Source organism: Phaenicophaeus curvirostris, chromosome 3 (assembly GCF_032191515.1).
Source record: "Phaenicophaeus curvirostris isolate KB17595 chromosome 3, BPBGC_Pcur_1.0, whole genome shotgun sequence".
NCBI lineage: Eukaryota > Metazoa > Chordata > Aves > Cuculiformes > Cuculidae > Phaenicophaeus > Phaenicophaeus curvirostris.
In genome coordinates, this window is record NC_091394.1 from 87,363,047 (window position 1) to 87,389,595 (window position 26,549).

The following is a 26,549-nucleotide window of genomic DNA, read 5'->3' on the forward strand; positions in this document are numbered from 1 at the left end:
TCATCGCCACATCCATCTCAACGGTGTCAGAGTCCTCCCTTACAAAGAGGGCTACCCTGCCTCCTCTCCTACCTTTCTTATCCCGCCTGAAGAGTTTGTACCCCACCATAGCTGTACTCCAGTTATATGAGTCATCCCACCACGTTTCTGTGATGGCAACGACATCATAGGCTCCTTGCCCTACGACAGCTTCCAGCTCTTCCTTCTTATTCCCCATGCTGCGTGCATTGGTGTAAATGCACTTCAGCTGAGCTGCCGAGCCTTCAGCCCTCTTAGAGGGAACAGAGTTCAATCCCAATTGCCTGGTAACTGGAGTAGCTAACACCAGAGTGCCTGCATCTACCTTAGCACCCTCAGGAGTGTTCTCCCCCACTTCCTGTGTGGTGAGGTACTGGTGGTCCACACCAGCACACCCTCTCCGAATCACCATTGCCCCACATGCAGGCTCGCTCCTGTCTAGCCTGGGCTCAACCCCCTCCCCCTTCACATCTAGTTTAAGTAGAGGACAATCTGTTAACAGATCATGCCCTGCGATACATTCAGGCACTTTCATAATCCTCACTTGATCAAAAACACTGAGTACCCTGCCAGCTGCAGGATAAAATCTTCTTGATCCAACCCTTACCCTCTCACAAATTCATTAATATTCTTCCACAGGTGTAAAAGTTTCCATACAAGACTGAAAGTAAGGTGAATAAACACCTTACCCCCAACATTAGTACAGTAGCACTGGATTTGTGCCTTTAAATATCATGACAGGACTTTTCAGGTACGGAAATTTGATTATTTTTCTATCCTCTACAGAGGAAAATTAACTTTTTGTTATACAGAGGCAGACACCAAACCTCTTTTCACTCTGTGTTCAACCTTGCTGTTACTTTAACACGAAAAGTGACACTTCAGAATCATCAGTCCTGGCAAACTACCCAACACCTTTATTTCCAGTTTCATTGTTATTTGTGATTAAAAAAATCAAACTTTCACAAACAGTTCTTCAGAACAAAAAACTGTTTTATACATAAACAATTACGTACAGCATTCATAATGTGCAGTACAAAATATACACTGTTTGCATGAGATAAAACTTGCATCTCACGCCAAGCTTTCATAAAGTGTTAATTATATAGACCAGAGTTGATGGTTACATTTTATAGAGACAGTTGCAGGCACTGCCTTAAAGCACAGAAAGGATACAGTTCTGAAAAAGCTGTACTTGTCTCATCCTCAAGCCCTTGCTCCCGGTTTCAGGTTTGCGGTGATGCCTTGGCCCTTCTCCATATTCATAGAACGGTTCTGAATTCGTCAAAAATGAAGCTAGGCACATGCGCTTCAACAACCTAAAGCAAGGAGGAAGGCACAGTTAAGACATTTGTTTCATTATTCATTCGTGTTTCTCCACAGCATCAGGTGGAGGTGGGAGCTGGCACAGTTACCAGATCCATTGGCTGCAAGAATGACATGTGGACTTCCTACTACATTGCTCTGTGGGCTTGGAAGAGGCGAGAACCTGGAAGAATCTCTGGAAGAATCTCTCTTTTAGTTGTGTTAGCTGAGAAACGGCTTATTCAAGAATCACTGAGGTACAGCCTATAGCAAATGGGATTATGACTTATTTTCAACCCCAGGTACAAACAGCACATCATCTTCAAATGAAGTTAAGTTGTATTTAACCTTAAAATAACATCTCTCCACAAGCCCAGACTTTCGGAAATTCTGTTGCACCTGAAATAAAGAAGCTGCCTGGGAAGTCATGCTTTGGCAGGAAGGGAAGGAAATCAAGGACTGGAGATGGTGTTTCACCAAAATTTAGATTTACTAAATAGTTTTTTGCCCTGCATTTAGAATACTGTTGGGTTTGTTTAATTCTGAAAACCTCCAACTTTTATTTCTTCCCTTCTGACACCCCCAGCAATATATGCAGTCTCTGAAGATTAAAACAGAACAGACTCTTATTAAATCCATAGAAAGCAGAAATACATTCTATACTTTTTATCCCATCTCTTTTTTCTAGAAAAGAAATTTTCCATAAGGATACCATGACTAGTATAAGAATAGTTACAGAAAATATGCAAGCAACACAATTTGTAGTTTGTACTGGGTAAAGGAATTAATTATGACTCATTACTAGCAGGTAAAAGATTTTTCATCTATATTTCCTTCTGGCAGTCTTCTGCAGAACCTCTCAGAAAGGCCAGTACTACTTTTTGGACAACCTTAACAAGTCTGTAACTTTGGATACTCATTTACAGATGATGCCATGTTCCAGAGTAGATATATGGGATTGAAATGCCAGTATGTAACTACAGCGTAAACCAAGATCTAACTCCTCTGGAACTAGACTCCTGCTCAAAGCTAAGAGACATGGAATTCTTTCATACCTTTCTTGGTAACTTTGTGTAGCGAATATAATCTTCCAGGAACATGAGGGCTCCCACTACATCAGCAGGCATTTCTGGAATCTTCTGGCTAAAATTACACAACCAGGAAGAGCATACTCTTACCAACTGAGAGTGATTTGAATAGAATTACATGAAAATGCCAGCCTTCAAATAATGCTGTTTCCACTAGGCACTGTGTGATTCCATTACAAAAACAAATAGTATTTTAACCTCATATTTAATTAAATATACTGTTATTACTACGTCAAACACACTCTGCTAGAAAAACATACTGAAAAAGCAGCAATACTACTAGTGAAGCCCTCTTCATAGAGGTGATACTTAGGGAAAAAGTAAAACATGGATACCCTGTGCACTGTTCCATCGTTGAACGAATAAACTGACCGATGAGAGCCAGAAATTGTTCTGTGTATCTTGAGTGAAACTGTTTCAACAGGGTAAGAAGTCCCAGAACTAAAGGAAGCCAGTCGATTTGATCAGCTGGCCGCTTGCACATCACTCCTGCACAGAAAAAAATGCCCCCAAACAACACATGTTTATAAACCAGAACTTATTGTTTATAGCAGAGGCAAACTTATACAATACACTCTCATCAGGTTTGTTTGCTGTGCCTCCCCTTCTGCTTGCCCACAGATAAAAATTAAAACCTAATGTAAGAACTGCATTTCTTCCATAGCAAATGGCTTAATGATATTAACTAAGGCATAGGATGGAATGAGAAAATCAGAAGTTTGGATTATGTTTCCTACACCACTGTATTTGGCTTCAATATTATAATAAGCCTGCCTGGACATGATGGACTAAAGTCAGAAATTGAGTATTTTCTGCACCAACAATTTTACCATTTTCTGTACAGATAACTTCATATAGGTTTTCATTGGTTTGAGACAAACAACTACTTATACATACCTAAATTTCTGGTGTACTGAAGTTTTGGAAACTGGGAAATGAGAAATAGGAAGTTGACAGTGGGGAAGTATGGCAGACGTTTTGTTGTTATGTAGATCTGAGGAGGAAAGAAAAGAGGAACACAATTCTTCCACATATCAATATTTTTCATAGTTGATAATAAATAGAACAGAAAAAGCAAGCTGTACTAAGCACTGGGATGCAATCCTGACCTTGTTTAATGGATTGTGAATGCCAGCTGCTTCCAGGTAAGCTGTGATTTCATACAAGAGAGTATTGTCTTCTTTAGGATAAGGTAGTGATGGGTTCTGATAATGTGCTTCAATGTCAGCTAGTGTTGCTCTAAAAAGAAAACAAATTGACTATATTAAATATTTATTTAAATTATCACCAAATAAACCTTACACGATGCCACGTTATTTTTAAAACTTCAGATACAAACCCTGCAAATGGATACAAGCAAGAGTAAACCACTATCTTTTGACAGATATTTTACTGTTACAAAATCAGCACGACACTTTTACACTGTTCTTACTTCTTATACAAACACGACCTCAAATGCAGATATAACCAAATAAAATTAGAAACTGTGCCGTCCACTAGCATCTTCATACATATTATTTGCAAGTTATTAATTTTTAATGTTTTTGTGGGGTTCAAATTCAGATACTTATCAACAAGAACCTGAATACTATCAGCCCCCATATCTTGTCATAGTTTAGATTCAAAGGATCGCTGAGCTGATAACAATTACATTACAGTGATACACGTCATTTTGCTTCTTACTTATTGAGATTTTCCAAAGCAGCAGCCAAATGCTTGGAATCAAACCTGCAGGAATAATTTAATTCATTGGTAATCTGTCGTCTTAAAATCTGCATCTGACCAACCTGTTGAAATGAACAAACAAAAAAAAAGGGTCGGTTGTTACACTGAATGCAACAAAGGAAAAGCAAAGTCAAACTACTGAAAAACGTAATGAGTTACAGTTTACAGTTAAACAGATGACACAAAGTCCTTGTTACACCCAACAGCCTTTGTAGGGCTGCCCAAAGTAGGGACATGCACTGTGGTTGGAGGTACTTCCTCAGTTTGGTAACTGATTCAAACTACATGCAGTCAGAACTGACAGACCCCAACTGTGCAGTCAAAGGAGAGGAGGAGTCACAGCACTCAAGATTCATGCACACAGTTCATTGTAGCAAATACAAGCAGCATGAAAAGGGCACTAAAATGGTAACAGGTATAAAACCTCAGTTAATTGCTTGTTTGTCACTGGTAAGTGAAAACACTTGTACTCTTTTCCCTAGACCTTAAGGTCAGCAATGTCAGGGATAAAAACCAAAACAGAGACTTGCTGTAGTTAACCTTCCCCTTCCTTCCCTGACCTTTCCTCTTCTCTTGAATAACATTAACAAGGATTCACAGCACTCTGAAATGGGTCATAAAATATCATTGCAAAACCAAGACAAAACAAACAGGTTAACAGGATAGCTTGTTTAAATTTTTGGCACAGTAGACTGCCTTCTGCATGAACAAGGCATGTCCCGGAAACATTGCTGCTCCAAACTTTAGCCTTAGGTACATTGTGCTGACAAGGCGCTGTGCGAAGCCTCAAAGCTCCTGATACTGAGCACTAAATTCCGTCTTCCCAGACCAGATTCCTAGTGCCAGACTCCATTTTTGGCAAAACATTAAATATGAATCTCAGTGCCAAGCACTTTGTGGAGTGTGAGCTCAGGAGCCCTTGTAAATCCAGGCTGCTTCACTTGTGATGTTACAGAATTCCAGCTCAACAAAATATGACATTGTAAAATAAACAGATTAAAGAACAGAACTGTAGAGTGTAGAGTGAATTCTGCATATCACTAAGTCAGGTAAACCTACCTTCATGATGGAGTCTAAATACGCTGTCCATATCTTCTGAGTCTTTGCAATTGCTGTGGAATAAACCTTGTTTGAATTTGCTGAGAACAGAAGAAGGGTGAGGCATTAAAAAAAGCACAAGTAGGGAGAGAAATAAAGGCAAGTATACAAAGACAGTGGCTTTCTTACATTTTAACCGTGAAGCACTCACCTATAATTCCTCTGAGAGGACTGACAGCATTCATAAGTGCTTTTAAGGTGTCCTGTACTGTCCTGTCACGCAATATATTTTTCTGGAACATACTGAGGAAATTCTAAATAAAAGAAAAATAACTAAGTAAAATCCTCACACAAGTACTCTGTGCTTAATTTTCATGGTACCAGAGACACATATTTCAAAAAAAATATTTCCACAGATCAAGAGTTGAGAAATTCCGTAGACTTAGGTTTTTTCTGAGTTATGCTTATCAGTATTAGGACAATTAGCAGATCCCTCTCATTAATACATAGTACCCACTGTAGACAAGCATTAGTTCAATTTTTGAGGAAGAACCGTCTTCATCAATACTTATTTTCCTTAAAAACCTTAAACAGGCTAGGACTGAATTCTTCTCAGAAAACAAAAAAACTTGGTTTCACAAAGAGGCATTATGGAAAAAGTCATCTCACAGAACCAACACCTTATCTGTATCATTTGTATTCGTATCATGGTGACCCAAACAATCTAGTTCTTTGTTGATATTTAGACCAAAAAATAGAAGTTGACTAAGATCAACTTTTGAGTGCACACAAAGTGCACACCTTCAGAAGGCATTCCTGGCAGACCACTGTTTACTGTAATGAATAATCTTGTGTTACACAGTACCATTTTTTCAAGAGTGTCCAATTCCATAATTATATCCTTAACTGAAATTCTTACCTTTGGGTTTGAACACACATTTTTAAAGTCCTTTTCATTTCAATTTACCATTTAAAAAATTAACAGATTTCTTTTTTTCACTAGACATTGTAAACAATAAAAGCATCATGACCTTGAGAAACCAAATTACCTGCAGCTCCTTCACAATCATGAAACACAGCAGCCTGTCTAAACCATTGAGACCGAAGGTACCCAAAGTATTTTGGATCTCTGAGAAGAGACGACTATTGGTTACTTCCTGATGAGTTTTGATGTCATACCAGGTGTTCATTTGGTCAATGTAACATGTGATTCTGAGGAAAAATTAAACAAACAACTATTTTAGAATAAGCTATAGACTGTTTCCTGATAATCTGAGTAATTAGTTGTCTTATTCAGGCAGAGATTAGAAAGACCCTGTAAGTATCTCAAGTGATGTTTAGTCACTCCTCTCTTGGCAAGGGTTTTGTCACCCTTCTCTGTTTTTTTTCTCCCCCATTTTTGTAAGACAGTGTTTTCCTTCTTAGACTGAAATCACAACTTTTCTAGACTAGTATTTAATACGTAAAGGATAGATTGGGTAAATTTTCTTTTAGACAAAGATGGTCATATGTTGTGTATTTTGTTTGTATATGGTGGAATTGGAGCAACCCAACGCATGGTGCTATAATATAGGCTTGTAACACACAGCACTTACTTTGGGTCTGTGATCCTCAGGATTTCTCTGCAAAGCCGACCAATAAATGTTACAGATTCATCCACAGGTGTGAATTTTGGTATAGGAATATGAGTAGACTGGTATATGCTTTGCCAGTCTTGAATCTGAAAAATAAGTTTTAGGGTTATTTGCGGTGTTACCACTGCAGGTTTTCAATTTGCTTAAAAATTTCATCCCTTTTGTTTAATTTAGTAGTACACTGTAAAACAATATTGTAAATTACACACAGCAGAACACTGTAAAACACAATAAAGCAAAGAGAAGAATGAGTCTTGTGACACAGAGGAGGCAGAAGATAAGGGTGAAGGCTGAGAGAACTACCTACGCTCCTGGTGCAAATTCCATTAGCTCCCTTCTGCAGCAAGACTAGCCACTACTTTGTTAGCTAAATTTAAGATCTATTCATTCCACCACTTGTGAAATATAACAAAAAGTGGTGGCAACTACTGCAATTTTTCTAAGCATAAAGACTTGTGGCTAACAATTGATACAGAGAGAGCTACCGTGACTCAGTAGTTAATTCCTGTTTTCTTTGAGAAAGGGAGGAAGGATATTGTTCACTGGCAAGAGATATTAAAATATTCTGTGTAGGATACTTCGCTCTTTTTATGCACAAGTGATGCAGTGGGGATGCTGTAATCATTCAGTAAAAGTTGGGGGCAGATATTTTACACAGTAGTTAGCACATTTAGTTGAAGACATGGGCTGTGCTCAATGGTGTACATTTGTTCCAGCAGTCACAAGCTTTAAAATCCAACTATACAGACATTCATCAACTCATTCTTGGTTTTGACTAGTACCTTTGTTCTTAGGAAGTTATTGCATTCCTGTTCCACGTTGTAGTTAATAATACGAGACACCTCCTCTTGCCAAATTTTTAAACCATATATGTTGACATAATCCTGGATGTATTCAAATGACCGATGGAACCCATCCATTGTAGCTGCCATTTCTTTCAGTTTGGGCATCAGTTCACTTGGCTACAGTTGGACAGGAAAAAAAGATGAAAAACAAAACTGTGAACAGGTAGAATACAGAGAAAATGTAAAAGGCTTCTAAATGCCTTTACACAACAACAAATACAGCATTTCACTATGTTCTGGCCAAAACTAAGAGCACTGAGAAATTTATCATAGGTTGTTTGATATCTGAAGTAATTCTTACAAAACATTTTTTTCCTCCTGCTTTTAATGTTTTTTTAGGCTTTATTGGTACTATTGATTGATCTGGGAGGCTTGAGAAACTGGACAGGATCAAAACAAGGAGTCCCCCTTCTTATTCTAGCACTGCCTTTCTATGTTTGTCTGGCTTATTCATATCACGTTATGTCATCAGTCATCCTAGACAAAGACAGAATTGTGAACTCAGAATTGATGACACTTGGCAATTGAATAAAAATGGTTTTGAATTGTATATACTTTTCGCGGTTTATAAACTCATTTTAACACCACATAAAGCATTACAAATAACTTTTAAGACATTCACAAAGTGTACTTCTTTACAAAAAGGAAATCTGCGTAGAAAAGTATGAATTATTTTCTAGAATGTTGTATAACGAAGTCCCAGCAAATCCAAGACGCATACAAAAATTAACTAAAATCAAACTATTACACACCTTGGCTCTAGGATTAAAGATGAGCCCCCTGTGAAGAGCTAGGGCTACACGTTTTACCAGCTCCTTCCTTATTCCATCCTCTAGTAACTGTTTCGGGTCCACCTAAGAAGAAGAAACATTTTTTTCTTAAAGTCGAAAAGCTATAGAAAATTATAAAGGATTCAGTTTGTAACAAGAAAGATACTAAACACTTATGAGTTGGAAAGGACTGCTAACAGATGCACTTTACCAGCAGTGGTTATCCAAAGAATAAATATTTCAATACTTCCACTAGATAATAAATGATTCCTCTAAGTTGAATGGCAAAGAAGAGGATATAATTCCCATATTCAACCTGTGTTCATGATTGATTATGCTGTACAATTATAAACCAGTACGCATTAAGAAGTGTGTATTTCATCCAGAATACGCGCTCCTGGTCCTGACAGAGGTAGAAAGAGTGGTCTTTGCCAGTGGAAGAAACAGCTCCTCAGAAAAGCTTTCCAGCAGGGAAAACCTCATAGATCATAAATTATGGTTGATTATTTATTTAGAGTGAAGACTGTGGTTTTTTAACAAGCTTAAATAATATGGTTCTTATTTGGATGCCACGTTAGGCATCACTGTTTGAAAATGTGAAAGCAAACTTATTTTTTCTTATCTTTTTATCTTTCCCCAAGGTCTTGCTTAATGTGCTGAAATATCTGTGCTAAAGTGCTAATCATCACTAAATGACTTTTTCTTACCAGAATAATAGAACATTACCTTGATGATACCAACTAAAGTAGTTTTCATCATGAGGATACCTTCAGTGAAGATTGAAATTGCATGGGTTAATTTGGCAACCTTTAACAGAAAGAAAAAATACAATTTATCGAAGTGATTCAATAAATTCAAATAATCACTCTATGAAGATATACATCTTTACCATTGGAAACTTCCTAGAATCATAGAACTGCCAGGTTGTAAAAGACCTCTTGGACCATTGAGTCCAGCCATTCCTATCTACCACTAACGATGTCCCTGAGCACCAAGTCTACCTGTCTTTTAAACCCCTCCAGGGATGGTGACTCAATTACATCCCTGGTTGAATCCTATTCCTATTCTAGGTTAAAGGAATCTGCACTAATATACTTTGAATTTTACATCTTGTTCTAGACTTACTTATTGTACAATGATTATCTTTCTTTTAATTAGATAAATATAGGTGTGCTATCAGTAGGAAAGAAGAGGTACCTCTCACAGGCTTCACAGAAATTATGGGAGGAAAGACCTAGCCCCTTCCCTTTTCTACAAGATCAAAAGTTTAAACTTTTACAATAGAAGATCAAAAGTTTCTCATCGGAGCTCAGGAAACCTAAGGTTTACTCCTGATAACACTAGTCGATTTTAATTTTTACTCAGTCAACAAATCCAGCTGAAGTTGGTCAGCTATAAGGTATGCTTTTTCAGAATTTACTGTTTTAACTGCACCTCGTATCGTGGTCCAAGCTGAGCATAATCTCGTAGTTTGTCCTTATCAAGGCGAGTAGGCACTTCAATAATATCATGAGTCTGAAGCTTTATAATTTTCAGAAGAGATGTAAACATGCTTTCTGGAATTATCTGTAGAACCTTTGCAAATGAAAGAAGAAACAGACACGGTGACTATATTGTCATTAAAAAAAAATCTGAAGTTAAGAAGTAATTAGAGAACAAGACAATTATGCTTCTTCAAAAGCCTACCTTTCTTACATAGGAAACCAACTCGCCAGAATAATACTGTGATACACTGAGAAGATCGGGGCTGTTTGCTTGATTGATGCGGAGAAGTGGCAAGTCAAGAGCAGAAGCAAGCTAGAAATAAAGTCAGCATTTTAATTCCACGTCTGTTTTTCTAACATAAATTACATGCTTGAATTCTCTTGCTCAGGCTCTTAACCAACTCCAAACACTGGATTCTTCCTAGAGAGCATTGTTACAATGTCAGGTTTGCCAATAGAAAAAGAAAAAAAGTTGTTAAAAGTAATAAAAGGTTCAACAGTCTATAAGGCTACATACCCCCTTAATTTCCTTTTTAATCTTAAAGGTTGCAGAAGTCATTATTTTGTTGTAATTTTACAGTCTCCCTCATGCTATTTCCCATTCCTATTTCTACAGAAAATATTTTCATCTGATGCCAGATCATGAAAGGCAAAGGGCAAAGCCAACATAACTGTCATCATTCCTTCAGCTACTTTTAATATATATGCAGAGGATCTCAGCTACGCACCAATGTCCCCAGCAAATAACTGTAATGAGCAAATGCTAGATGAAGAGACTTATTTGCCTCGTAGCAGCAATATAGCTGGTTGCATAAAAAAACTTGCACAGCTTTGTTTTACTTTCTTTAAAATTATCCTTAAGTTAATTCAGTACAGTCTAAAAAATCTGGATATAGAAACTGGTGGTAAAAGGAAGTTTTGACTCATTTGTGACTTCACAGCCCTAAGGCCTATTTAACAAATGCTTTGGTTGACCTGCAGTGTTCAAGTACATTCACTGTCGTTCATTCTTACCTTTAGGAAAGTGGCTCTGAGTTTAGTTACCATAGATGGACTGACTCTTATGCTTTCCTGCATAATAGATGTAAAGCTGGGGTAGGAAACAAACAAAACAAATCAGCTTCTTCCCCTGAAACTCTTATTGTTAACTGTTAAATCATATGCACCGGCATCAGTGTAATCTAGAAATGGAATAGAAGATCACTAAAAAATTTCACTAAAGGAGGATTTTAGTCTGAAGAGAAAATGGTTAGAAAAAACCCTATATGATAAAGGGGTAGGAGGGGCAAAAGAAGACAGCATCAGGGAGCATTAACAGACAAGATAATGAAGAAGCTCAGAAAAATCACACCATGGAAAAGGAGTTCTCTGACTTCTCTTGTTTGTTTTTGTTTGAAATAGGAACTCCTGTATTCCTATATTCCTGTAGACAGAAGCTTAACAAAATTGCAATAGCTAGAACAGGATAGACAGCAAAAAGTTATAGCATCGCTTAACCTGCTGCTAATGCCATGACAAAGATGGCTATTAATTCTTATTCAATTTGATTCAATTCAATTGTCTTACTCAAGTTGATGAGATTTAGTTAAATATACTCAACAATTCACAGAATAAGGCTTCAAGGCTGTTTTTAAATTGGAAAGTTTATAATATTAATAATATTTACACATGACATTTCCCGCAAGTTTCACAAATGATGACTGACAAAGAAGGAAAAACTCCTGCTAAGATACCTGTCAATTAATTGCCAAGCATAAGAAAGATCACCAACTATCTGCATGGTGATCAAGACCTCTTCTTTAATGTTGATAGTCCGGATCATCTGATGGAGAAATTTGCGGGTGTCGGCCAGAAACTGGCAAACTTGCAGGTTTGTTTCCAGTTGGTGAAACTCTTGGACCTATATTTAAAAAAAATAAACAAACACATAAAACCCCATAAAACAACTATTTTTTTTTTCTGTTCATCTTTAAGGACAGCAGTACAAAGAAAATCAACAAACTGACATAGCTCTTCAGGATGTTATTACAATAAGACACTTTACAAATCCTGGCCTACTTTAGAGTGAGTTAAATAATCCTTTCACAAAGTTACTCAGACGGGTACTGCAAACACCATACTGAGTATGCTTTTATACTCCAGAAGCAGAAGAAACATACACAAAAAGAATATGGATATTTTTATTTTGCCTTTCAAAGTATCCTCTCTAGTTTCAAATAATCTGTTTTCAGAGTTTCTTATAGAATGAGTAATGTTGCCAAATAATGTTTAAAATTGAATTAATTTCTATGAAAAACCCTACTAACCCACAACTACAGCTGGCCTGATTTTTCATGCTATATCCTTTATTTTATAGTCATAAGGTCTATAAGCAAGTCCTGCTAAGTGTGCATATACAACTGCAAAGATCTAAAGACTTAAACAATTGTTAAAATGCAGATCTGTTTTGTATCTTATCTAATGGAAGTCAATGCACGTGTATCAAATACTATTTTTCAAAAGGACGAGGTCATTTATCTAAAAATTTCCTTGCCATACCTCCTCCAATGCCTGTATGAGCTGCACAGTTTTTCTGCCTGCTGCAGTGGAATCATCATAGTTTAGAGATGTTATTTGCTTGGAGATTTCTCTGAACCAAGCCTGAAGATTTTCTATGTACGAACAAGGAAAATTTAATCAAATCTTTGCATGCATGATAAGCAATGAGGACACAGTGAACTTCCTAGACAAAATAAGCTATACAGACAGGAGTTTATTTTAAAAGTTTTCATCTTACTCTTACTTTTCTAGCCTTTCAACATGTAGACTTGTGAAGTGGCAAATTCTGTGGTTACATTTCATGTACAACATTAAAAAAACCAACTACCAACACAAATGGGCATTATAAAATCTGCACAAAGATGAGAAACCCTTTTAAATAATAAATTTGTTTTATGAACTGATTTATAATGTTAATTGCTTTGGCAGCTGCAATTTCTATGTTTTAGCTATAAGTTTGCTGACGTCAAAAAGATAAAGGGAAATATTTCAGCAAGGTAATCAAGTGATAAAATTGCCTGTATTTGAAGTTTTCTTGTTATGGATTGATCACAAACATTGTCCTTACAAGGACACTTTATGCAGTGCTCCTCATCAAATGAGAATGTGATTTACAGTTCGTATTGTCCCACCAGTTCAAGTTAAAAAAAAAAGATGTTTCAAAAAACAGACCAATTTGGAAATAAATACAGACTCAAAAATTATAAGACCTTGGAGAACACCACTCAGTGCAGACAAGAAGTAAAAGAAGGTCTGAAAAAATGCTGATACAACCGAAATCCAGTTTAGAACTAGAGAAAAAAAATGAGAAGAGAGGTTAAACCATCCCCGTATTTAATGGGCATGGTCTTCACACTCCTTTGTACACAGAACACGGTTATTTGTTCTTCATTGTACACAGAAAAGTGAACTGGCATTTCCTTGTCTTACATGGCAAATAAAGCGATAAAAAATATTTGTAAAAACATGGCCATCTAAATAAATGGGACCTAAACATAGCTTATACATACAATACATGCAAAAAATCTAAACACGACTGCATTTAAGAGACCTCTGTGACACCTAAGGGGCACGATTTTTTTTTTTATTATTATCAGTATTAGCCTTGCGTATTTTCTTTTGGTATCAGCTTGGAAATAAAAAACAAAATTATCTCCCCCTGAACAGTGTATTTTTTAATTACCATTTTTCTCCACTCTAGTAAGAGGTTTAACTCCTGAGAAGACATCAGCAAGCTCAGTCATCCTTTCAGATCCCTCCTTTTTATAGTTCTCCCATTTTGTTTGTTTTTCTGACAGCATCTGCTTGAACATCTACTGAAAAACAAAGCATTTGGTTTACAAAACTGGCAAGAAGGCATACTACAACAGGTGAGATAAAATACCGAAAACAGCTGGAAGCAATTTATAGCGATTTACATCAAGATCTTGCCAGAATATTAAATACAAAATTAAAAACATTAAGAACCATTGTGATTGACTCAGTGATGGAAATAAAGTGAATTTTAAAAAACAGAATGATGCAGATATTGTTGATTTTTAGTCACTTATAATACCCAGTAACACTTTTTTTAGTTTAAAGACCCTAAAAGACTTTGGTCTAATGTTGACTTATAATTCACAGTTATCTCACTCTGTGCAGAGAAACCTAAATACGTATGTAATATTCTACCAGGTACCAGGGCATTAATAAGGAATCTTTTAGAAATGGAAGAATATCATACATAGTTGTAAGAATTTTCTTAGCTGCTTAATCTCAACATGCACAGGCTTTCATCTGTTTAAACGAAATTCTGAAAAAGAGAAGTGAGGCAGGATAAAAACTTATGCAGATTCATCAACAGATTTTATTATGCCTGTAATCAGGGTGTTCATGCAAGATTCTGAGTAAAAATAAACATATTGGGTAAGAATGAAAATATTCAGTTAATGAGGAGACCACGAAAGTCACTTTCATGCAATAGAAATTTGTAATCTTCTGTAGAAAACTTACAATTAACAAATGAAAATAATCACTCTTTATGTAAGTGGACTGTGCAGTAAATATAGTACTACTGTTCAAGTTTTCAGCTCTGTTCTGCCATTCAGGGGAAAATGCTGCAGAAGGCAGCAGCACGTTACCTCTTTCAGAATGAATTCAAACTGAGCTGTATCCAGAAGAAGCTGGAAAAGGATCCTGGGATTGTACCTTGAGTCTGTTAGAATTTGGTCCTTTATCTGGCGGAGGCGCTTGTTATTTGGATCACAAGCTGAAAATGGAAAGACAACATTTCTCCACTGCTATATTTGGCCAAGCTTTTCAACCTTTGTAAATAGACTTTCCTTTAACAGCTTGAAAGCAGAAACATTTTGCTCTGATATGTAAGTCTCCACTTGTTCTCCATTTGCATGGGTCTCACCACCCTTGTACAACCTTACAGTAGGAAATAATTAAGGTTTCTGTGGTGCTTCAGCCTTCTTAAAAATCTTCTGTGGGTTTCTGCAAACTAAATGTGAATTTAGTACACCTGACTAAGCAGCCCAGAGATCAACAGTTCTAAAACCATCACAGAAAATACACAGAGATGAACCAGAAGCTTTTTTACATACCAAGAAGCCTCAAAGACAGCACAAGTATACAGCCAAGAGAATGCCTAAACAGGGAAGTTTACAGACCCAAACTCATGTCAGAGACATTATTCAACAGTTTCAGCTGAATTTCACTTCAACAGAAAAAAACCTTTGTGTTTAAACTATTAATTACAATGATATTAAAAGTTGGCTACTGCTTTCTTTTTGGTGCTAGGCAAAACTTTCAGAATGATGCTCTAAGTGATAAAGCAGAAAAATATGATAAAAATTCCCAGCCTTGTCCTGCAGAGTATTTTTCAAGGATCTTGACTTCTCCTACTACTTTTTATACTTGTCTCTAGCTTGCAAGAATTAAGGCAATGCATGCATGCTGTTTCAGCTGAAGACTTTAGGACATTGTTAGCAAAAGAACAGCTCAACAGTCTGTTGAAAACAGCAGATGAAACTTAGCTGACTTCAACAGCAGCACACACCGAACCTCCCTCAGGACATAACATGAAGCATCAGCACAGCAGGATTGACAGCTCTGTCATAAAAGTCGAGCATGCAGTCTTACCTGTGTCTGCAGTGTGAAGCATGAGCCAGCGGATTGCTACGTTGCAGTCTCGCAGGCAATTCAGCAGCTTGGGAATATTGTCCAGCACCAGCTCTTCCCTCAGACAGCCCTCTTTGAGAAACTGCTGCACCTGAGTGTGCACACGCTCAGTGACGGCAGCGTATCTGCTTGCCTTAGAATACACAAAACATTCATCAATATAATCCTTGCCTCTAGCAGAATACATCACATACAATGAAGCTTCCCAAGAATTTAGAGAGTGTATAGATTAAAAAAGTGCTATAAGAATTATCATCTTGACTAATAGGCGATATCATTCACTACAACTATATGACAAAGAATGCAAGCTAATGCAAGCACGTACAGGAAGCATAATATTCCGAAGATGCAGACTTGTAAGCTTCCTATATTCACTTATGTATTAAATTATTCCTAAAAAGTGGCATTAATATTTTATTGCCTAATGAGAAAGAACTACAGCAAAAATCTATTCCAGAACAGAAATACTTGTTATCAATTAAATGTCAGTTCTACTAGGCAAACTTCTTCCCTAAGAACTAAGGAAAAATTTTTGATTATATTCCCTAAGTTTAGAAGACAATATATAGTACAGTTGCTCTAATCAGATACTTTTGTGTGTTCTTTCCTCAGCACTGAGGTCAGTTTCTAACAAGGCATTTGGCTGCCATCAGTCAACTGCTTTGTTGATTGGGAAAAAAAAAATCAACTAACCCAATATTACTCACTTTTTTTTAGGCATGGAAAAAAGTGATTCCACGTGAAAAGAACTGACTGCATTGCATCATACAACATTCCAGTATCATTCTTTTAAACTGGATGCTTTTTGCAGATTACTGTTTATTTAATTTGGGAGGCCCTTTTTAAAACTGAATGCTATACAACATCAGCATAAATGCATCATTTCTCAAAATGTTTTCTAAGAAAGAACAAACCCTATAGTTAGCTTAAGGCATCCCAAAACTGAACAACATGGCGATGAGTGCTACCATCTATTCAGTCAAGTCAGAACCCTGAAACTTTTAGGGGAAAAAAACTGTAAGAGGTAACGAAACAAGCAGTGCTGTGAAGACCAGATTTTGAAACTTTGAAATATCTTTAACTCAAAGTTACATACAAAGTTATATACTCAAAGCACTGTACTTGAACGGAATGCAAATAATTGTATGCAAGAAATAAAAGCTACGCATATTGATGTCATATAATATACTTGAGATGGCCACACAGCTTGAACCTTGCTAAAAATATTTAACTCGGGTTTTTGTACCTGTTCTTTGACATTTGAAAGATCCAGTGTGTAGTTGAGGGCAGTTTTAGCAGCTTTGTAGGGTTCCCATGCTTCTGCTAGATTTACAGTGATTCCCATGTAAATGCTAATAACCTAAGATTGGAAGCAGAAAACAAGGTTACATTTACATTTCTATTAAGAAAAAGACACACTTTTCATTTAGCAGTATGAGTACAAACTGCTATGTTGTGCACACAAATGTGAGATAACTAAATGTTTTTGGTAGCTGTACTTTTTTGCTCCACCACCTTTGGAAATGAAGGAGTGGGAAGACTTCGAAAGAAAAGTTGCACAGTTAATTAGAGGCTTAGTTCTGAAAACAGGCTGACACGTCTTTCAGTCGCTCTGTACGATCCTTTTCCCCCATGAACTTATGACTTCTTTTTCATTTCTACAATTCATTTCTACAGGAAAAATTACCTGAATGAATCCTACTGCCCAAAGGACCAAACTGAAATGTTGTGCATCTTCCATGAACACCGACACAAGGAAATTATGATTCCATACTGTGATTTTTAAGAAGCAAAGAGGAACTCATTTTAGACCCCTAGCCCAAGTTTGTGATTAAAAATACAGATTTGTTGTTGACTTACAAGTGTTTGTAAGACAGCTGATTAAAAATGGAAACCTTGGGTTACTAAGAGATGAGGGATATCCAGAGCTGTGGCATTATGAACTTTGTCAGACTATTTCTCCCATATTCCTCCACCCAGGGGTAATCACATCTTGGGGAAGACTACCAGCCTTTGAACTTTTGTAACAGTGTCAGAAAGGAAGCCGGTAAAGGCAAATGAGACACTGGTCTGCTGGTATGAGGATCCCTCTCATATTGTTGAAGTGAAGCTCCGTATTTCCTGTAAATGACAGGCTACACCTCAACTGCTAACAGTCATTTGAAAACAGCCTAACAGTCAAGCATTCCGTGTGACACAGCTAACTCATCCATACCTGATCACAAGAAGACAGGTGTTGTCTTTTACTATGAAGTTAAGTGAATAAAAATGCTGGCATAATCGAAAATTCACAAGTTCTCATTTCTAAAATAAGGTTGCAGTTTTTCACAAACAGATGGGTTCTAATGCCTATTAAAATAGCCAGCTATTATAGTTTTTTCCCTCCTTTCTTCACTGTTCCACTCATGATACTTAAGAATACAATTGGAAGCAAACACAGATACACAAATTGATCCATAGTTTCCTTGTTAAGTCCGATTCCCTATGATATATACCACCTGGGGACTCGCTTGCTATACGGCAGCCTGTTTCAGCAGCATTTTTTGCTTAGGGCTTCTGGGTGGAAATCCTAAATCTCAACACTGAGACATGTAGTAATTCCATTTTAATCACTGCATCTGAAATGGTCTATCAAATTGCACAAAGTGACAAGTTCTGCTTCTAAGTTATTTCCATAGAATGAATTCTTAAACAAGCTTTCAAATAAAATCAGTGTGGAGGAATTTGCTGGAGACCAAGACTGTCATCCAGAGTGTCCTTGAAAACCTGGTAGAATTTACCAGCAGAAACCATGTAAGGTCAGTAAAGATAAATACACAGTCCTCTACTTGGGACAAAACCGAACTCTCACAACAGCACAATGTGGGAACTGACTGCCTATATAACAATTCCTCCAAAGGGCTCAAGCATCCTGGTGGACAAATGGAACATGAATCAGACATGCAGCCTTATGACAATGAAGAGTAATCAAATATTAGGCTATGTCAGCCAGACTGTGGCCAGCAGATTTAAAAGAAGTGATTATTTCCACCTAGCCAGCCCTCATGTGGTTCCATTTACAATAGTGTGTCCAGTCTGGGGCTCCTCAGTATGAAACAGACATGGAATGAATTGAACAAAAGGCCACTAAGACGCTTACCGAGACCCACTACGAAAGTAGAGCCTGAGGGAGTTCAGTTTCACAGAATCACAGAATAACCAGGTTGGAAGAGACCCACCGGATCACCGAGTCCAACCGTTCCTACCAAACACTAAACCATATCCCTCAGCACCTCGTCCACCCGTGCCTTAAACACCTCCAGGGAAGGTGACTCAACCACCTCCCTGGGCAGCCTGTTCCAGTGCCCAATGACCCTTTCTGTAAAGAATTTTTTCCTAACGTCTAGCCTAAACCTCCCCTGGCAGAGCTTGAGGCCATTCCCTCTTGTCCTGTCCCCTGTCACTTGGGAGAAGAGGCCAGCACCCTCCTCTCTACAACGTCCTTTCAGGTAGTTGTAGAGAGCAATGAGGTCACCCCTCAGCCTCCTCTTCTCCAGGCTAAACAACCCCAGCTCTCTCAGCCGCTCCTCATAAGGCCTGTTCTCCAGCCCTTTCACCAGCTTTGTTGCTCTTCTCTGGACTCTCTCCAGAGCCTCAACATCCTTCTTGTGGTGAGGGGCCCAGAACTGAACACAGTTTGCTTATGCTGTAGGAAAGATGACTAATGGATCTGACTGTGGACTTCCACCACCTAGAGGGAAGTTATGAATAAGACAGAGCCAGACCCATCTCAGAGGAGAACAGTGAAATGACAAGAGGCAACAGTCATAAGCTATGAAGGAAATTCCAGTTGTACAGAAGGAAGAAATTCTTCACCATGAGAGTGATTAAGCACAGCCACAGATGCCCTCAGAGGCTGCAGATCTTCATTTTGGATACTTGCAAAACAACCGGAAAAAGCCCAAGCAACCGTACTTAACTTTGAAGCTAGCCCTGCTCTGAGGAACGGGCAAGACTATAGGATGCCTGTATAACCTACATATTTCTATGATTCACTTTACCACAATGGTATCCAGGGTGGTTGATTTAAGCATTTTGGACAAAAATTGGTATTTTCAAAGGGTAGCTTTCTACACTTATCCAGAAGGTTTGACTCAGACCGCTTAATTCTGAACAAAGCAAAATTTCCCCCGAGAAAACTATTCTAGTTTTAGGACATTAGTAGTTTCTGTAATGCATGCTGTAAAAGGCAGGTAAATTGCTCATATAGCATTAAATCCAGGGCACAGTTTTAAAACAGAAGTATATTTTACCCAATTATCTGGGAAGTATTTATCCACGATCTCTCTCATTTTTGCTTGTTGAGTATGAAGAATGGAAGGATCAAAATATAATATCACATAGAGCATAGCAGCCTGAGTGGCCAGGGCAGTGCTGCGGTGTTCTGGTAATGGATATGCAGAAACCTAGGAAAAGGGAACAAACCAAAACAGAACATAAAATAAGACTTAAGCTTTTGTTTATATCATATAATTCTTCATTATTCTTCAAATGCTGGTTTTCTGGCATCTATAAACTGTTGCAGTTATCCAGGATTCAATAAAAGTGTGCCAATAATTACAGAAAGAAGATTGCTTGTCCATGCTAAAGACTTTAACTGCTCAAAAGCAAGTGCTTTTGTTGAAGATCTCTCAGAGGAGTAATTTTAGAAGAGATTGTAAATATAATACCCATTACTTACACTTTGCCTCAATTTTTGTTTTCTTTTATTAATACAGCATTTGTAGTTAAGAATAGTGATAGTAATGTTCCTTTTTGAACACAGTCTACTATGGGATGATGAATCTATTTGTGGTAATTAAAATAACGGGACTCTCTGAAGGAATTAGTTTTTAAGATTGCAATCATTTTATAATTTAAAGACATTAAGCAAAAAAGTTCTTTACTGTGAGGCTGGCACAGGTCACCCAGAGAGATTCTGCATTCTGCACCTCCAGAGATACTCAAAACCTAACGGGACGCAGTCCTGGGCAATCTGCCTTGGGCCAGGGGTTTGGGCTAGGTGATCTCAAGCGGTGCGTTCTAACCTCTGCGATTCTGTGGTTTTTTTCTGGGCTTCATCACCGAGTAACGAACCTGAGAAACCATTTTATATATAGTCTTAGATCCCTGTTTCATCTCACAGTAACTTAGAATCATAGAATCATAGAATAACCAGGTTGGAAGAGACCCACCGGATCATCGAGTCCAACCATTCCTATCAAACACTAAACCATGTCCCTTAGCACCTCGTCCACCTGTGCCTTAAACACCTCCAGGGAAGGTGAATCAACCACCTCCCTGGGTAGCCTGTTCCAGTGCCCAATGACCCTTTCTGTGAAGAATTTTTTCCTAATGTCCAGCCTAAATCTCCCCTGGCAGAGCTTGAGGCCATTCCCTCTTGTCCTGTCCCCCGTCACTTGGGAGAAGAGGCCATCACCCTCCTCTCTACAACCTCCTTTCAGGTAGTTATAGAGAGCAACGAGGTCTCCCCTCAGCCTCCTCTTCTCCAGGCTAAAACTTACCTGGTTATAAATGTCATCTGAGCGTAAGCGGCCAATAACCATGCTAATGAATGTTTCACTTATGGGTACCCTGCTGAAGTAGCTCTCAGGGTAGTTTGGAGGTCTTTTAGCTCCAGGCTGGCTTGAGTATCCAGTGCTTCGAAGCAATTTACAGATATCATCTAAATTGGAATCAGCAGAGGATCGGGCTGCACTGTTTTACAAAAGAAAGGAACAAAAATGGAGCTATATGATCTAACCATTTCTTCCTCTCCCTCCCCATGAAACCATGCCTTTCCTCCAAGAAAATGATCAGATACTAAGGTCAGATACTAAGGGACATTTTTGGTTCTATTTTTCTGTTCTATTTTTTAGTTTTTCTATTTTCCTCCTCATTTTGGAATCCTCCTTGCTGATCCACTTCCACATTCCAGAGCTAAGGAATCCTCTCCGACTATATACTCAGAGGCATAAACATAGTCAAAGACGCATAGGAACAGGATACTTCCTTTTTTCTATGTGTGAAGGGATTTGCACCGATATCCTTTGCAACCCTATTTGTTATACAATGATGCTGTCAACCTACCCTGGAAAACTCATTATTGATTTGACTAAACAAGCACAGTAACTACAAAGAATCTGATCTGTAATATATTTCTCATCTAGACACCTAGGACTTTTCAAAAAGATTTGCTCGCACTTTTGGGAACCTATGATACTTTCATACCTGACATTTGCAGCTTTTTAAAGCTTTAGCTTAAAGTTTGTCAGTGGACTTAAAATTTCTATTGTGACAGCAAGAGAAAAAATCTGATGCTTCAGTTTTGCAGGCAGACCTGCAAACACATCTAAAGCAAGGAGTTCTACCGAAATATCTGTACACAGTCAATTAAAAAGGTGCTGATATTTCCATTTATTTTAATTCAGTAACCTAGTTAACTGAATATATTCCATATTGCACCCTTTCAGTCTCGAGTGCCTCTAGATACCAATATACATTACCTGTATCTGTAGTAGGAGACCAACATTCTTTCTCTTACTTCTCCTTCAATCTTCTGGTCAATGACCAGCAGCATAACGCCATACAAATAGAGCGCTTCACACTGTTTGGAAAAAGAACAAATGAAGGAAGGAAATCACGTAAACTCAATTTTGCAGTAACATTTAAAGATAGGCATGTATTGGCAAACTAATCCCAATGCAAATAATGTAGATGATATGATATGATATGATATGATATGATATGATATGATATGATAAAAAAATGGTAGGCTGTAGATTTTTGGCCTTTGTCTTCCTGAAAGTAAGTCACAGCATATCCAGGCATTTGGTAAACTTGAATCTGTGTCTAATTTGGCACTAAACCAGTTGGTTCATTCTCTACTATTAGAAAACTGTTCAATACTTACAAGAAGCTGTTTTCCATCTTCATTAAGAAGGACTGTTTCTAATGTTTGCTGAATGTAAATTCCTTCATTGAGGTCATCTAAATATCTAGGAATCAAAACAAAAGGCTGGTCATCAGCTACTTTGCTCTCAAATCATCTCCTCAGTACTCAATTGGCCAACTTTCTCTCCAAGTCAACAGACAGATCAGAACATTTCCATGGTACAAGTAGTATGGAGTTTTTCAGACAACGAAGAAGAAATGCCCTACTATGAAATGAGAGCTGGAACTTCACGCTAGAGCCAACCAGTTGGCAAAACCTGCCTGCCATATCCTGACAGTGTATGTGAAAGACACTAGAGGATGCTCTGTTATTTAAATGCTCACATCCTCTTAATCTTCTTAGGGATGGGTAACAGCCTGTGAAGACAGTATTCAGAAGGCTTCTACTCCAAAGTTTAGCAAAATTATAATTTTCAAGTTGCTGCCAAAATATCTTCCGGAAGTATAAATTTCTCTCAATTGCAATTTGGAAGGTGGAGCTACAAATAGAGTATGTTAATTTTGATGAAAAGAACATTTCTTCCCATTAAAGGATTTTCCATTATTGTTAGATGTTTAATCTTTTAATTACTCTTTTCATATAAGATCACTAACAAAATCAATTGCTATGCTTAAGAGTCTCATTTTCAACAAACCCCCCTTAGTTTAATAAATGGAATCTCTTTTTGTCAAAAACATCTTCCAAGATAAACGCGAAAAACTCACTCTATCTTACAGTTGAAGAAGTGAGGTAGAGATTAAATGTTTCAACTCATGTGTTAGGCTGGTAAAGCATTAGCAGGAGTAAGAGTTAAGTGTTTATGCCAGCAATCCACGTTTCCAGGTGCACATGAATTTGCTTCAACAGTGAGTGTACAGGGTCTCTAAGCAAAAAGCTTCTCATTATTAAGACTAAACAGTACTCTAGCCATTAAGAAAATCCACTTGTATTTAAGACACCATACCTGTTTAAATCTACAATGTATTTATGTACACTCTGAAAAGCTAGGTAAAATCTCGTCAGAATTTCAATGTTGTTTTCACGAAATTCTTCATCTAAATCCAGTAACTCAGGTTTGGCTTCCAGTCTGCCTTCACATGTTTCAGGCCCCTAAAAAAAGAAATTAATCTTTAGACACAATATTTGAATTTGACTTCTATTTTACTTTTCCTCAGTAGCCCACAGCACATGCACACCCACCACTGTGCACACAACACCAGAATTAACAGTTCTAAACCAAGCATCTGTAGTTTTCCAAGCTACTTTTTGATGGAACACTGATTCCATAAAGACTACTTTTACATTTTGTTACAATCGGCAATGATTTAAAATATGACTTATCCTATGTAACCCATGGAAAAGAATAGCTAATGCTTTGAGTGAAGTCCCAATGCAGCTGAAGCCACTCTGTCATGTCTGTAGTGGTAATTATTTCCCTGCTGGAATTTTTTCCTTTACACATTTGATTTGATTGATTTCTCAGATAGAATTCATACCACTGAGGTGTCACAAAGCTTAGTATGTTCTCATACATTTAAACTGCTTAAAAGTTTTAGACCTGTTTTTTTTTTTAACATACTCTGTATCTGGCTCAGTGCTAGTCCTCCATGTTAATGCAGAAATTAAGTCATTAACAACTGTGGGGGGAAAAAGCATTGGGATGAAGAGCCTGACTTCCTTAAAAGAATTGGTTACAAAAGTTTGTACCACTATCATGGTTAACATTTCTCATAACTATCTAAATGAAAACACCCTTAATATTTAATTGAAAATATTATTAATGATTAATTGAATATACTGCTAACATCATTCCACAGGCCACTTACAACAGCATGAGATTGTGGCTTATAATGATTTAGCCAGCATAAATTTCACAAAAATACCTAAAATAGAGTTAAAATAAAATACCAAGCTTGATACCCAGCTGACAATTTGTGCACAGTTTTAAAAATGCTCTTTTGCTTCACTTTTTGTGAAAAATATCTACATAAAACAAAGGATAAAAGCAGGTACCAAACTGCCTATGAAGTTCAAACGCACAAAGTAAACAGCCAAAATTTTCAAAATATCAAATCTCTTCTCATCAGGTAATTCTAAGAATCATGAATACAGAAATGGCACATCCACATGGATAACATCTATTGATTCACTCATCTGTGTTTTATAAGGATGACTTTCATGGATTCTGGTGTGTTTACTCTGGAAAACAGCAACACCACTGTGCTTTAACATTCATAAATCTTACAATTTCAAAGACAATTGTACTTCTCACCACTTACACCTATCTGCTTTTAAATTTTCAAGTAATTTGTGTAAAAAAAGACTTCTAACAAGCACTTAGATCTACAGGTATCTGGGAAACCAGTCGTGTTCAGGGTTTCCAGTGTCCAAGGCTCAGAGTTAGTGCTTGAAATTTACAAGTCTTACTACAAAAAGAAATACTTCCTCTTGCTTTACTATTAATACTTTTTGTACTGTACAATCTAAAAAAAGTCACATTAGATACTTTCTGTAGTTCTTTCTTAGTCACGATGGAGAATGACAGGGGATATAGGTACTGCAAGAAGATTAATTTTGTAAGGGAAAAGGGAAATAAAGGCTTTTTCATGGACAGTACTCCTGATTTGTCTATTCAGCACATGTGACAAGTCCAGTGAATGAACAATCACTGTACTGTCAAACAGGAAAGCAGAAAGCAGTTTCCTTGGCTGCAAAAAATAAGCTACAGATAAGCAAAGGAAGATGGGTGTACTGCCCACAGTACTGCTCCAAAGGAAAACAACCAGCTGACCAGGCTCAGAAGCTGCCAGTGAAAGTTTAAATTAATGTTTATGCAGGAAATGTAATCATCATCATCTCCACCAAATCCAATAGTCAAATTTCACTTAATCAGTACCCATCTAAGTTCACAGGTCAGATGACTCATCAAACATTTTGAAAGGTGTAGCTGGGACTACTCTTGAATGCCCTTAAAACTGCCACCCCCTTCTTGCTCTGACACTCTCAGTGCAGGTACCAGTTACACTTCTAATCTGCCTAAGTATTTAAGCACAGAACCTTCCCCAGACACTTCCTGCTCACTGAAATTTGTAATATGAGGCTGAGTATGACCAGAGGTATATATAATACAAGACAATCCCAGAAGTGAAACATTAGCATGCAAGTGTATCCCAATTGCTCTCTCTGTTTGGTGAATTTCTGGTATAAACCAAATAAGAAGTCACAATGGTCAGTTCTGAAGAATGCTAGTAATAAACACAATAGTCAGGCATGGCTGCTTCATAACCTGAAGCATCCTCATGCAGAACAGCAATGCTTTAAGAAGAAATTTAAAAATAAAAGGATTTACCTTAAAATAACTGAAATCAAAAATGATATCCCCATACTTCTGTTGATCAGCCTTGTCTTTTAGCCTGAAAACACCAGGAATGAATTCAGAAAGTCTCAGAAGCTCTGCAATGATGGCATTTCCACAGGAAACTATCCGAAGAATTGCCTGACCACAGAGATTGTTTTCAGCTAGAAAATCAACCATTGTGAAGCTGGTCTTGACAGAGCAGCTGAAGTCCTGGAGTCAGATTCTGGCTGTCGATCTTTAGGTTATTTGAAGAAGAAAGTCTGATGAGAAAACTAGTTGATCCATTAATGACCTGTAAAAACAAAACCATACACATTCAGAGTGGCTCATATTTTTGGTAGTTTAACCTATTTTTAAGCATACTCTCAAATATTTCAATTTATGAAATCTAAATTTTGCGCCAGAAGTGTTGAACTACTGAAGAATAAAATTATCACAAATACTGAAGCAACTGAGACTACACAAGGAGATGGCAGCGAAAAAAGCAAAACCATGTTACAAGATGTGTTTATAAGTCACTCTAAAAACAAAACCAAGTGACAATAACAGGCTTTAGCAACAAGGAAAACTGTTTCAACAAACAGAAATTATGCAGCTTTGATCCTTTATTTATTGCTGAAGGATTTGCT

General features: G+C 37.4%; 1 protein-coding gene across 1 annotated transcript; it reads right to left on the reverse strand.

Annotated features, from left to right (window-relative positions):
- Positions 1 to 990: 990 nt before the first annotated feature.
- WASHC5 (WASH complex subunit 5) lies at positions 991 to 26,232 on the reverse strand. The gene is made up of 28 exons (XM_069854646.1): positions 25,912 to 26,232; positions 23,527 to 23,672; positions 22,542 to 22,626; positions 22,135 to 22,235; positions 21,154 to 21,346; positions 19,903 to 20,055; positions 16,857 to 16,970; positions 15,572 to 15,743; positions 14,566 to 14,693; positions 13,629 to 13,758; positions 12,446 to 12,558; positions 11,641 to 11,807; positions 10,922 to 10,997; positions 10,110 to 10,220; positions 9,858 to 9,998; positions 9,150 to 9,230; positions 8,406 to 8,507; positions 7,591 to 7,770; positions 6,770 to 6,894; positions 6,224 to 6,386; positions 5,386 to 5,488; positions 5,196 to 5,275; positions 4,095 to 4,198; positions 3,521 to 3,650; positions 3,309 to 3,405; positions 2,747 to 2,900; positions 2,379 to 2,466; positions 991 to 1,337 (listed from the first exon to the last, which is right to left on the reverse strand). Exons 1-28 carry the CDS (start codon positions 26,095 to 26,097, stop codon positions 1,281 to 1,283), a joined length of 3,480 nt encoding a protein of 1,159 aa, XP_069710747.1. The 5' UTR covers positions 26,098 to 26,232; the 3' UTR covers positions 991 to 1,280.
- Between the last annotated feature and the right edge of the window lie 317 nt (positions 26,233 to 26,549).

Coding starts and splice junctions, on each gene's coding strand:
- WASHC5 (XM_069854646.1), bottom strand. CDS start 26,097: ATGGTTGATTTTCTAGCTGAAAACAATCTCTGTGGTCAGGCAATTCTT. Junction 16,971..19,902: donor AATACTTCCCAGATAATTGG/GTAAAATATACT, acceptor TTCCAATCTTAG/GTTATTAGCATTTACATGGG. Junction 14,694..15,571: donor GCTTCACACTGCAGACACAG/GTAAGACTGCAT, acceptor TTCCATTTTCAG/CTTGTGATCCAAATAACAAG.